At 38.1% G+C, this 14,642-nt stretch overlaps 2 protein-coding genes across 2 annotated transcripts in view; both read right to left on the reverse strand.

Annotated features, from left to right (window-relative positions):
* LOC106094806 (synaptotagmin-5) overlaps nucleotides 1-14,642 on the reverse strand; it is a 448,991-nt gene that overhangs the window by 202,707 nt on the left and 231,642 nt on the right. The window lies entirely within an intron of this gene.
* Nucleotides 8,485-10,089, reverse strand: LOC106095201 (homeobox protein Hox-D3). The gene has a single exon (XM_013262446.2). It carries the CDS (start codon nucleotides 9,454-9,456, stop codon nucleotides 8,485-8,487), a length of 972 nt encoding a protein of 323 aa, XP_013117900.2. The 5' UTR covers nucleotides 9,457-10,089.

Genomic DNA, 14,642 nt, shown 5'->3' on the forward strand with positions numbered 1-14,642 from the left:
ATTTCTACAGTTTCTTTGTCTCTCACTCTCAATAACTCTGTCGGTGATTTTACAATGAAAATTCATTGCGGAATTCTTAATTCGGCATATTGCCTACCTGTTATAGTTCAGCATATTGCCTACCTGTGATAGTCAAAGGCCGAAAGGCAAAGGGCAAGTTAACCTGCCGAGTCTTTGAATTGTTTTGCCATAAACTAAAAATTGTTCTTTCAAGTGTTGTCCACTCCAAACTCAAGTTGATGCCTGCCGTTAGTGTAAATTCTTGCGAAGATGAGCCCTCTTATGTTTCGAGTACCCAGTTTTTGTATTCTCAATTGGCTGTGTAACTCATTCATTAATATTTGAATTGATTTAAATCCTGCTGCGTGGAGAGAGTGAATAGGGCTTGAGTGCTTGAAGATCGAGGCGATATTTATTTGTGATTTTGTGCATAAAACTGTGATGGACGCGAATCCTTAGATATGGATCATAAAAATTTGGGAAATTTGGATTTTCCAGCAATTACAAGAGTTTTTGAGGTGCTAAAAATTCAGCTGTAAACATTTTACAGCTGTGATGACATATAGACAGCAAAGCAGCATCTACATTGATCTTTAAATGGGATACTCAGGCATGGACAGTGTTAATAAGATCAACAAGAAATCACACCTTCAAATTAATTTATGACTGTATTAGTCTTCAATGACCATATAAGCATATAATTGGCTGCTTTTGTAGAAAATCTATTGACTTATTTGCGAGGAGGGTGTGAAAAGATAATTAACGGTTGTATTATAATTTCATTCACAATTTATTGAATTCCTACCCAGCAAAACTCTCATTACCGAATAATCAGAATGGTAAGCTCATTCAAAAACTAATAACTACTTATTTTAGGCATCCTTTCAAATTACGATGTCCTAGGAGGAAAGTGCCCCCGCACAAGCATACCAACAGTTCAAAAATATTTAAAAATTTTTTATTTCTTTAAAAATACGCCCACAGCATGCGGAACAATCAACGGGTTTGTGGGTAGGTAGAAAAAATTAAAAATGTTTTTTATATAAATAACGCCACAGTATTTTCCTCCTAGTGCTACTAAGTGGTGTCGCTTTGCGGCACGCCATTCGGACTCGCCAATAAAATGCAGGTCCCTTATGATTGATCTTAACCTTTTAACGGACAGCATAGACAGCACAAAGTGGTCATTTTGCCAGCAGTTTCTTAATGGCATTTTTATCAATACCAAGGTTATAATAATGATTTTTTCTTTTATTACAAATAAGTGCTTATTCTTTAGCTTCATCGAATGTTGTATGTAATGTCATTGGTAGTTCTGCCACAAATGACATTACATACAATAGCATCAAAATTAAATACTAATATTCAGCAAACATTGTTTGCTATTTTCAGCAATTCGATTCAGTAATCGAACAGCATTCATTGATATGTGAGAAGTTTGTCCCTGTTTCTTAATGGAATGTTCGTGGGAAAAATTTGCGTTTACAAAGCCACATTGTTTTTCGTTGGCTTTAGACTTTAATCCTTCACACAGTACGCTCTATAGTATCTTGTATGCGATGGGAATGATACTTATTCCTATGTAATTGACACATGCTGTTCCCTTTTTTGTGTACGGAACAGAGTATGCTGAGGTTCCAATCGTTGGATATGCATTCTTCTAGTCAGATCGTTTAGAGAGGCTGATGCATACTTTTTATCAGCGTGTCGCCTCCGGTATTATATAGCTCAGCAAGCAACCTATCTGCTGCTGCTACCGATCTTCAGTCGGGGTACTGCAACTTGGACCGCATTCTGACTAAGAGGTAAACATTCTATACCATAATCAGAATTATTTCTGCGGTATCCTCTACGTCGCCATAACTGAGAAAAATGTTCTTTCAATACCTCAAGCACAATATGTGTATCAGTTATCAGATTTGCTTCTTTGTCTCTGCAGAAGGAAGTGCCTGAACCATAGCCATCGGTTTGATGTTTGATTCTTTGCTGGAATTTCCGGACTTCATTCTGATTCCTGTACATCTCAATTCGCTTACACTCAGGTCTTTCCATTTCCTTTTTCTTTCTGCTGAATATACGTTTATCCTCTCTCGCCCGATACCTCTCCTTCAACTTCTATTATATCCACCACAATAGGATATTATACCCACCACCATAGGATATTATACCCACCACCACGGGATAGGGGTATATTCATTTAGTCGTACCGTTTGCAACACATCGAAATATCAATTCCCGACCCTACAAATATATAACTTTTTCGGATCGTCGTAAAATTCTAAGACGATTTAACGATGTCCCGTGTCTGTCCATTGTAATCAATCTAGAGCCTTCAAAAATTGAGATATTAAGCTGAAAGTTGGCACAGAAACGCCTTTTTGATGCATGCTGGTTAAGTTTTTGAACGGGCCAAATATGGTTCAGATCGGACTATATTAAGATATAGCTGTCATATAGAACGATATGCCGATTAAGGGTCTGAAGAACTCGACAAATGCGATCAATGGTGGAGGGTATATAAGATTCAACTCGGCCGAACTTAGCACGCTTTTACTTGATACTTGTTATTTTTAATTTAACCAACACGCAGGGTAAGTCTCTTATGTATACACTGCATTGCATTGGCAAGAGGAAATTTAGAAATTGGAAGAAGCAAAGAGAAAGTGGTGTTTAATGACTTTTGTTAAAAATTTCCAAATGTCATATTCAGGTAGAACGATATTGGCACGAAGTTGAATTGTAAACTAAAAATTTTGCCCATGAACATTCCAATAAGGAGCCGTGGCAAACAACTCACATATCAATGTTCGATTCAAGTTTATGCTAAATGATAAGGGGCCTCCTTTTTACAGCCAAGTCCGAACGGCGTGCCTTTTTGGAGAGAAAGTTTTACATGGCCTAGTACTTCAAAAATGTTGCCAGCATTTGGAGGAGAAACCACCGCTGAACATTTTTTCTAAAGGTCTCGCCAGGATTCGAAACCAGGCATTCAGCACCATAGGTGGCCTTTGAATGAATTGAGTTCCTAGAGAGACTAGTATTCTTGACGAACATCCTTACATCAGTAATAAGAAGACTAATATCTATGGAGCACACACCATGGAAGAATCGATAGAACAGCGTCACACAACCTGCTCAAGGGAAAAATATAGTTGGATACTCTACCGTCGTCAATTAACACCAGCGCTCTTTTCAGAACGCAGTCTAGAAGTTCCAAGGATGGTTTGGAAGCTCCAGCCCATACATGTGAATTCTATTCCATCTTCGGCCTGATGTAGGTAGTTTAGATATGGAGGTCAGAAACCGAAACACTTGGATGCATTGCCGCATTCTTGGTTTTAGTAGCTTTTAGACAGTATGTTCGTACCATGGGTTTCTTTGGGGAGGTTTCTGGTACCCAAGTACGGGTTTCAAGGAGTGGGCAAAGAATTGCCACTGCGCCGTTATATCATCGGGACAGGGATTGCTTTCATCAAACAATTCGGTTAGTCGAGTGAAGTATGCTGTTGCCATCTGCTGTGTTTGCAGCTTTAGGATGATCCGAATCTATGTTCGCTCCTCGGATCGATCGTACGTCTACCACGCTGGATGAATGACATCCATCTATCACAACGTGATTATCACAACGTGGATTATCTCGTGTAGGCTACATTTTCTTTCTATTGGACTGTAATAATATCATGTGCGGCGAAGCGGTCGTATTCTCTATCTATGCGCTGGTAGAAAATTTCATTAGAATACAATAAATATCGTCACAGTACTTAATCCTCATCATGACGAATTCCAGAGGATATCTCGAATGAATCATTTTTTATATTCCAAACAACATTTCCAATTTTCTAATTTTATACTTTAACGCGATTTTCAATTTTCTAGTTCCTCACCATTTAATGAGTATTGTACATCGTTGCTACACTTCTGTTACGATTTCATTCTCATACGGAAGTATTTAACGCAGAACAATTACTACAGCTTATCCCGAAAGGTTTAGAAATGCCTGTCGGATTATCTCATTTGCTAAATGCAAATGCTGGGCTTAAATGAACAATACCCCACAGACTAACAAATCATATACGAGTGTCCATGAATTGTGAGTAGCATTTAATTTTGAAAGGACATCAGCCTAGAGCTGATAAGTGTGAACAATTTTAACCTGACAAATGTGCAGCAAAACTGTATAGGTTTGCCCGAAAAAAAAGAGACCATTTCTGCAATAGTTTTGTATGGTTGACAACCTTTGTGACATGACAATTTATCGGTTTTAAAGGATTTGCTGCACAAAATCCTTATTTCAATTGAGTTGTAATATTTTATGTTTCTGCTTTTTAAGTCAATTTTTGAATAACTATTTGTTATTGAATTGACGAAATGACAATACATATTATTGTATTATTTAGCAGATTAAAGGGACTTTAAAACTTCCGGTATGACATTTTAAATTTTATTTACGTTATTAATTTTTGCCAAAGGTGGAAATATTATGCAAAATGAAATGCTGCTGAAATATTAGGATGGCATGCCAAGAATAGCCAATGTTTCTGTGAGGTTACAAGCATATGATAAGCTAGGTTCGAACAGGGATCCTGTCTGCAGCAAAATATGTGATCTTTCCCTCATTACATGGCTTACAAATTATAAAGAATATTTAACAAATAAATGCGTGCTAAGTTCGTGAATTTAGTAATGGTTTGTTGTTTGTTTATATGTTGGGTTTAGACTCAAAAACGACTGAACTGATTTTCTTCCGATTTTGACATATAGTGCAGAACGGTCCTGTGGTGAAAAATAAGGTACCTAATTTTTTGATATTTTAAAAACGCCAGATGTCGGAGATAGGTGGTCTGACTTAAGAGAAATTTTGGGTGCTCTCCTATCCTTCGGGTTGGGTGCCTAAGGGGGTCGGCCAACCCCAAAATCCAGCAAATATATATAGACCAATCACTACTATATGAGACTCAAATGCAAGGTATTTTATAGTAGAAAACGTATCTGATATACAATTGTGGGAACAAGTGTTGAGAGGGACTTTCCACCCCCGAAAACACCGCTCAATTCGGAAATACTTATATACTGACCATCCAATATGGTGCTCAAATGAAATATATTTATGAGTGGAGCACGAAATCGGTATACAATTTCGAGACCAATTCTCTGGGAGTTCCCCCCATCTGCAATAGCCCCCCTCAAACTGGACTTATTTCCTGACTATGGCAATATGGGGCTCAAATAAAAAGTACTTGCGAGTATAAATACGAATCTGATATCTATTTGTATGGCCAATCCTCTGGTGGTTCACCCCCAAGACACCCCACAAACATGACAATCACGAATCATTTATGTATCCACTTTCAGGGCCACGTCTATTCCACCCCGAAAACGGACATTTTTGCCGAATTGGTCAATAGGGGTCTTAAATAAATGGTATTTGAGAGTAGAGTACGTATCTGACATCTACTTTCAGGGTCAGGCGTCTGGGGTCTGGCCCACTCCCCAAAACACCCCCGACCATGGCAATATGGTACTTAAATGAAAGGTATTTTGGTATGTAATTCCCAAATAAGACATATCTAGCGACCATTGGAATATGGGATTAAAATAAACTAAATAGTTCGGCTGGGGGAATCTTGGAAACCCGCCACCATGGATTCTGCTAAAATGTGGGAGCTATATCTGGTCATAGACCGATTTGGACCGTACTTGGTACAGTTGGTGAGAGTCATAACCTAAAATGTCAGCCAAATTGGATAAAAATAGCGGCTTGTCACTCAAGACTCAAAAAGTCAAATCAGGCAATTGGTTTATATGGGAGCTATATCATGTTCTTGACCAATTTGGACTCTATTTAGACCGTATTAGGCACAGTTATTGGGAGTCATAACACAAAACTATGTGCAAAATTTCAGCCAAATCAGACAAAAATTGTGGCTTCCAGGGGCTCAAGAAGTCAAATCAGGAGATCGGTTTATATGGGAGTTATATCAGGTTATAGACCGATTTATACCGTACTACATGCAAAATTGATGAAAATTGAGGCTTCGGTTTATATGGAAGCTATATCACTTTATAGACCGATTCAGACCGCACTTGGCACAATTGTTGAAAATTGAGGCGGTTTATATGGGAGCTATATCAGGTTATAGACTGATTTGGACCGTTGTTGGCACAGTTGTTGGAAATCATAACAGAAAACTATCTTTTCATATGAGAGCCAAGGATGTTGAGAATTTTTTTTCCTTTGATTTTTGGGATATAAAAAATTGCCGACTTTCAACAATCCAATTTTCCCCCAAATCATGGAAGGAAAATGGGTGTAACTGGTTTTAGTCGTCCAGTTAACGCCAATCCAAATTTCATTATGGTACCTCTGTCCTAACTCGAGCTAGAATTTTTCCAAGGCTGTTCTATTGCTTTAAACGAAAAGTTGTTAAAAGTTTCTTTAAGCAAACATCTTTATAGAATTTCCATGCCAAATTTTTTTTTATAAAACTTGTTCCGAAAGGCAAACATTTAACATATATACATTCTTGATCAGCATAAAAATCTAACACCATCTAGACATGTCCGTCCGTCTGTCTGTTGAAATCACGCTATAGTATTTAGGAATAGAGATATTGAGTTGAAACTTTGCACAGATTCTTTTTTTGTCCACAAGCAGGTTAAATTCGAAGATGGGCTATATAGGACTATATCTTAATGTAGCCTCCATATAGACCGATCCTTCGATTTAGGGTCTTAGGCCTATAAAAGCCACATTTAGTATCCGATTTTGCTGAAATTTTGGACAGTGAGTTGTGTTAGGCCCCTCGACATCCTTCGATTTGGCCTAGATCGGTCCAGATTTGGATATAGCTGCCATATTGACTATTCCTCCGATTTAGGGCCTTAGACCTATAAAATCCACATTTATTATCCGATTTTGTTGATTTTTGGGATAGTGAGTTGTCTTAGGCCCATCGACATCTTTCTTCAATTTGGCCCCGATCGGTTAAGATTTATATATAGCTGCCATGTAGAACGATCTCTCGATTTAAAGTTTTGGGTCCATAAAAGGCGCACTTATTGTCCGATGTCGCCGAAATGTAATACAGTGAGTTGTGTTAGGCCCTTCGATATCCTTCTTTAATTTGGCCCAGATCGCTTCAGATTTGTATATAGTTGCCATATAGACCAATCTATCGGCTTTAGGTTTTGGGGCCATAAATGGCGCATTATTGTCCGATTTTGCCGAAATTTGAGACAGTGCGTTTTGTTATGCTTTTCGAAATTTTTCTGCTACTTGGCCCAAATTGGACCAGATTTGGATATAGCTGCCATGTATACCGATATCTCGATTTAAGGTCTTGGTCCCATAAAAGGCGCATTTATAATTCGATATCATTGAAATTTGATACAGTTCGGCCCGGCCGAACTTAACGCCTTTTTACTTGTTTTATTTCATTTTATTTTACTTTTTTTTAATTGTTAGTTTCCCATACATGGTTTGCCGTCGGCTCTTAACACCAATTTTTATATCCTACACCACTACTGTGGTACAGTGTATTATAACTTAGTGAATCAGTTTGTAACACCCAAAAGGATGAGGAATAGACCCATTGATAAGTATACCGATCGACTCAGAATCACTTTGTGATTCGATTAAGCTATGTCCGTCCGTCTGTCCACGTTAATTTGTGTACAAAGTACAGGTCGCAGTTTTCATCCGATCGTCTTAAAATTTGGTACAGGCATGTTTTTCGGCCTAGAAAAGAAGCGTATTGAAATTGGAAAAAATCGGTTCAGATCTGGATATAGCTCCCATATATATGTTCGTCCGATTTTCAGTAATAATGCAATATAATGGTCATTTGTTAACCGATTCTGTCGAAATTTGGCAAGAAATGTTTTTATTATGACTTTCAATATAACTGGTGAATATCATACAAATCGGCCCAGATTTATATATAGCTGTCATATATGTATATGGCCAGATATTAACCCCAAGAGCCACTGCAAGCGCATTGTTTGACTAATCTTGCCAAAATTTTGCACAACGCTTTCCTCGACGACTACTACACTATTTGAGAAGTTTGCTCGAAATCGGTTTAGAAGTAGATATAGCTCCTATATATATGTTCGTCAGATTTTGGGTAATTTGCCATGTCATTTGTCAACCGTAGTTTTTACAGTTTAAACATACTTGCTCGCCGAGGTCCATCAAAATTGGTTCAGAATTGGATATAGGTCCCACATTGTATTTATAGGGTAGGTGTAGGGTATTATATAGTCGGCACCGCCAGACTTTTGCCCTTCCTTACTGGTTTAATTAAAAATAATCCGAATTAGTTTTCAAATTTTTGTTTGTCTTATATATTTTCTTATATCATAAAAAATTTAAAATATTTAATATTTTTACAAATAAACATTACTTAAAAATACATAACATCCAAATCTAAACTAAATAATTTACAAAATTTAAAAAGTTTTTTTTTATATAAAAATTCCATCTTAATGTTCCTTTTTGACAGAGATATATTTACCGGAAGACTTTGTTGGTGAATCTTCACTTTGTTGTGTAGGAGACTGGGATGGACTGCATGGGGTATTACCCGACATATTAAAGGTGGGTGATTCTGAACCCTTCTTTTGCTTAACGCGACGATTTTGAAACCAAATTTTGACTTGTTTCTCCGAAAGACGCAAGCGATTGGCAATTTCAATGCGTCTTAGACGTGACAAATAAGGATTCATGGAAAATTCACGCTCCAATTCTAAAAGTTGGGTACTTGAGAAAGCAGTGCGTATGCGTTTGCTGGAATCGGCATAATCTGAGACTACTGGGGTTACATCCACTGAAGATGAACCTGCCGAGGAAGATTGAGAATGTGAGGAATTGCTTTCGGCTCTAATGGGATGGCTGGCAATGGACTTCAAAGGTGAACTGGAAGGTGAGCACGAGGAATCATGGCGATAGCGTTTTGTTTGTTGTTGCAGCTCATCATTCGAAGGATAATCCATGGTGGAGGTGGACGAGGAGGCTGATGGTGAGGTACAATAAACATTATCTCCACCCAAAGGCAAAATGGTACCATAGGGTATTGTGGCAGTTGAAGGCAATACTGTGGTGGCGGATATGGGCCCATATGAGTCAAAGGAGATGGCTGCTTTACGTTTCTGGGCCAAGATTGATGCATATGGGTGATAAGATTGTTGTTGCAAGGCTGCTGCTGCTGCCGCCGCTGCTTGTTGTTGCTGCTGCTGTTGTTGTTGTATACCCAAGGAAAATAGATAGCTTCCCACATAACTGGCTGGATAGGGCAACATCGGGATTTGGGGCAAAATGGCTGCTGCTGCTGCAGCTGCCGCGGCAGCATGTGACGCAGTTGCCACTGGACTTGAAGCTGTGGGTGAACCCAAAGTATCCTTTTTCAGAGGCATTGAATCACTGAGTAGAGAATCCATTAGAAATGAGCGAGACATTTTTTTAGCGTTGATGTTGGTCAAACAATTTCGCGAAATAAAAAAATTGTTTTTTTTTTTAAATGGCTTTAAATACAAGAGATGTTGTAGCGATCACTGTTTGGGGTGAACTGATGCTCTCAGCCTTCAAGATCTCTCCTTATATAGCCCACCACCCTTAGCAAAGCAAGAAAAAGATAAAACTACCCTTGGAATACTCATAGCCTAGGAAGGTTTTTGTTGTTTTTGTGGCTGCCATAGTTAGTCAGGACAATGCCTTCCAACTTCCTACCACAACAAATTATAATTTGAGGGTTGTTGTTGCATCCATTCATCCTTCCATTCAGCAGCAGACCTTCAGCCAGTCACCATTGTCAATGTTCTATGAATTTGATTTTGGCTGTGCGTGTGTGTGTGTGCATCTCATTTTCTATTCAAAGGCCCTCTAGCCTCTGACAAATTAGACAAATAGTTTGCCTTTGCCACCACCACACGACATATTTCTTGTCTTGTGTTAATGATTTCAAATTGCAAGCTTAAATGTTATGCTCCGCCCTTAAGACAAGTCCTTTGAATGCAGGTATCAGACATTTCGATGTCGATTGTAATTAGTAAAATTAAAAGACTGATGCTTGTTCAAAGTAGATTGCTTGAAATCTTTTTTTTTTAAATTCATTGTCACTTTTAACATTGGCATGAGGCCTTCTTCTCTTTTTTTTTGTCTAAATCTTCCAGTTGGACAAAAAAATGTTTCACAGTCCTTCAAAAAAATTGCATGCTTCATGGTCTTTTGAGAAATGGATTCTATGCCTTTGGCGCGGATAGCTTTTTTTGAATGATCTTTAAGTTTGTATTTCAAATTTATGGAATTTAAATTAGAAACAGGGGTTTTTTGAATTTTAAATAAGGATTTTTAGAGACATTAAATTAGATAAACTATGCATTTAAAAGAAAAATAATTTTGACAAAGAAAATCCAATTTTAATTACAAAACAAAATACAAATTAAGAAAAAAAATTGAATTTTGAAAAAAAGATTACATAAAAAATAAAATAAATAAATCCAAAATTTTACGATTTTTTCTTAAAAATCAAATTTTGAGAACATTTTGTATGGAAACGAATGTGTGAAGCGATGAATTTTAGACAAACTTATCTAGAAATGTCAAAGCAATGGCATTCTATGTGTCCAAGGCTGCCTTCTTCAAGAAATGTACTTCTCTTTCCCTAGATATGCGAAGATCTAGATCTTAGAACATTAGGCAGTGCAATGACAAGAGACTCTATAGAGCCTTAGGAAAAGAAATCCTTCGATGAGACCATCACCTATCCCTAAGCAGCCCGTTTTCTGGAAGACCAATGATCGAGGTTATCCAGATAAACCTACATTATTTGTCATTTCCCAGAGTTGTCAGACAGGAAGGTGGCACAACCAGCTACGTCGGAGCTGCAACGACTGGTGAAGAAGCAACACAAACAGGAAGTAAGGTACTCATAGCGTGTGAAATCTCGCAACATTTTGTGAGATAGTATCAACATTACTAAACGGAGCCAAGACCAGACAATATTTGAATATCAATGATCTTATAGCATTTAAGGTAGGTAACACAGCTTCATTTGAGAATAGGATCACGGAGAAGGTTTTAGATGTGACAATATGTTGGGAAAGTCTAATCGATTAAGTTCAGGATTGGTTGGTCTCCATGAAGCACTCCTTCTTGGACTATCGTTACATTATGATTAGAATAGCTCTCGGAATAAGATGTAAACCAACTGGACGGCGTTTGGAAGACTACTAAGAGGAAAACTTGGGCAAGATACTTTGAATTGTCCAAGTATTGGAGACATTAACGACAATATGAACAAAATCACGACTGCATTAGTGAGGTTTGTCGAAGATAATTGTTTTCTTTGGCTCATCGAGAAAGGAAATCAGCCTAGAAAAACCCTAGATGACCGGGGAGATTCCAACCATTGGTAAAGAGGTCCGTTAGGTTAGGTTTAGATTGGGTTTAAGTGGCAGTCTGCCATCAGACTCACTTAGACGTTTTCGTCTATTGTGATACCACAGAAACAGAAGAAGGAAGATGCCATCTAGTTCCTACCGTTAAACCATCCAGATCGCTTTAAAAAGCCCAATAACTTGCGAATGTTCACATCCGCTAAATCAGACAGGTTCTTATAGAAATGAGAACCTAAAGTGGAACTCCTTCTAACTGCTAGTGCGGGACACACATACAGAAGGTGTTCTACAGTTTGTTCTTCCTCGATGTCCCAACAGCTTCTGCAAAAGTCGTTGCTGGCAACATTCAATCTGTCAGCATGTTTTCCGATTACACAGTGACATGTCATGACGGACACAACGACTGAGACATCTGTTCCAGTCAAGACAGCAAAGCAGTAGACCTTTTCAAGACTAGATGAGGCCACATAGTTGTGGAATACTCACAGCTCTCTTTTTGTGACCATCTATCATTCGTTGCCCTTCGGTCCTGGTCCTGAAAACTTAGTTTACATATCGCTAGAGGCATACCCACAGATTCTACTGTCCCTGGAGTGTGTAAGGTAGTTCCTAGTCTCTGTGGCCCGGCACCCAGAACAGGTGAATTTTGAAATGTTCAGCCATCTCGTTGAGAGATCTCGATCGACAGTCGAGGACAGCTTGTGTTCAGAAATACGTTTTCCAGGGATATATGTGCCAATTGTCGTAATGACATTATATCTCAGCCATTCCACCACTTCCTTTATTGCAAGGATCCTTGCTTAAAACACACTGCAGTGGTCGGGTAGCATCTTCGATATGACCAGTTCTAGATATTTAGTTACACCCCAAAGCCCACCTGGTCGTTTAGTTTGGAACCATCCGTGAATTCTGTTACCGGGAATATCGTAGTTCCAATCGGTTCTATCAGGAAGAGTGGTTCAGTGATTTTGATCAAAAAGCGGCTCAGGTAAGGTGTAATCTACACTGCTTGGAACATCGGATATTGTATCAAGGATAACACAGTGTCCGTAGCCGCCACATGACCAATGAGAAAGCTCCCTTAAACTCACTGCAGTGGTCGCTCCGTTAAATTTATAACAAATAAGCCGAGGACTGCAAACCGAAAGGTCCAGTCCAGAAGGTAATGCTGTACGATAGGCTGATGAGTTTAAGAATGGCAAATAATGAAGACATGACAACGTATTTAACAAATTCGAGGCCATCATGGAGAAATTAACCGATGATAATAAGTGATTTTATTGTCCCTAGGAAACTCCGGATCAATTACCGTCATACATTGAAGCTAAAGCTGTTGGAACAAGGTGAACGCCGTGTAAGTGCCAATGACTAGTGGTTCACAGCAAGTATTCGTTGCAAGTTTTAGCAAAAGGCGAAATTAACCGAGGACAAAATTTCAAAGCGCAAGAAGAATTTTTCGGTTAGGCGTCATAATTGTGGACGAAAAGGACATTTTGCTCGAGATTGCCGTGAGAAGAAACAGGATGAGCAGCGGTCAAGTACAATGCTGGCAGCATCTAGTGTCTTTAAGTCAGACGTGGGGTACATTGACAGGCTGGTGACAATTTTTTTGTCTGCAACTGGCAAAGGCGAAGTGGTAAACAATGCAGAATGTGAAGTGCGTTTGAAAGAAGTTTTGTAATCACCGGATCTGCATGGAAATTTTATTTCAATCAGTAAAGCTGTTGAAAAGGGTTAACTGCCACATTTAATTCCAATGATGTTAAAGTAAAGGATACTGATGGCTTTGTTACCTTTAAAGCTAAGAAAGTCGATAATTTGTTTGTATTGGCCGGACAATATCACGTCGAGCTAAAGAAATACTGGAATTGATTCATTCGGATGCATATGGTCCGATTAATGTGCAATCTGTGCGTGGTTCCAGATATTTTTTTGTTACTTTTATTGATGACAAGTCTCGTCGTATATTCGTCTACTTCATAAAAGCATAGAGCGAAGTTCTTGAAAAATTTATGATATTCATGCAAGAAGTCGAGCGTCAAACTGGAAAGAAGATTAAAATTCTTAGAAGTGGTAATAGTTGATTCTTTCAATAACCAATTCGATTCATACCTTCAAGAACATGGAATAGTGCGACAGTTGACGGTGGCGTATACACCTCAACAAAATGGTGTTGCTGAAAGGGCAAATCGTGCTACAGTGGTGATGGCCCGATCTATGTTGATACTGCTAATCAAGCGCAAAATCTGTGGGGCGGAAGCTGTGTTAACTACAGTTGTTTCTGAGTATAGTTTTGCAGAACAAAATGCATTTGCATCAACTAGACGTGGTGAGCTCATATTTGAATGGGGATCTGCATGAAGAAATGTATAAGCAACAACCGGCGATGTTCGAGAATAACAAATATCCAAACGGTTAAAGAAATCTTTATACGTTCCCAAACAGTCAATCAAAGAATGGTACGAGAAACTTGATACTTGTTTGAAGGAAATTGGATTTATAACATGCAAAAATTAGTCCTGCCTGTATAAAATGAATGTTAATGGTAAAATGGTTATAGCAGGGGTGTATGGGAACGATATTCTCCTTGGGTGTGCAGAAAAGTCAAACAACAACACACAATAAAGACAACAGTATTGAAGCAGAGTTGATTCGGCCCATTTCGTGAGCATTTAATTGCATTTTGCAATTGAAAGTGTGGGAAATTTATCTTGATGCAGCGACATGTCGCTTCTATTCCGAACTCATGTACGGAATGTGTTCGCATTAACTTCGTCACCATTTTTCTATATTGCCTTTTTTTTTTGAGATCAGATTCTATTTCTTGCTTAAATCATTTAAACGAGCTTTCTTCGCTAGATGTTCATAAAATATTAAGAAAATTATTTTTTTGTTGTAGGGGCTTAGGATATAAAAAGTTTTTTTTTTTTGAAAAATTTTTAAAAATCTAAATATTTGAAAAAATTGCTGCGTCAATAGAAATTGACGTAGTTGGCCGACACATACTGTAAAGGTGTAACTGTATCGCACATTTGAGCTCTTTAGCTCAATTCGTAAACAATGTACCATTTTGTACGTTTTAATATCTAAATGTACAAATTTCAATTTAATCTTCTAGTCATCCGTTACATACTGCCAAGATGTACCTGTATCTCTAATGTCACAGATGTAGCTCATTTTGTAAATAAAGTACTGATTTGTATGTTTAATTACCAAAAAGAACGAATATCTCAAAAATCTTCTTG

This window comes from Stomoxys calcitrans, chromosome 1 (assembly GCF_963082655.1).
Source record: "Stomoxys calcitrans chromosome 1, idStoCalc2.1, whole genome shotgun sequence".
NCBI classification, from domain to species: Eukaryota; Metazoa; Arthropoda; class Insecta; order Diptera; family Muscidae; genus Stomoxys; species Stomoxys calcitrans.

Bases quoted from the DNA above. Each gene is read 5' to 3' on its own strand.
- LOC106095201 (XM_013262446.2), bottom strand. From the start codon at position 9,456: ATGTCTCGCTCATTTCTAATGGATTCTCTACTCAGTGATTCAATGCCT.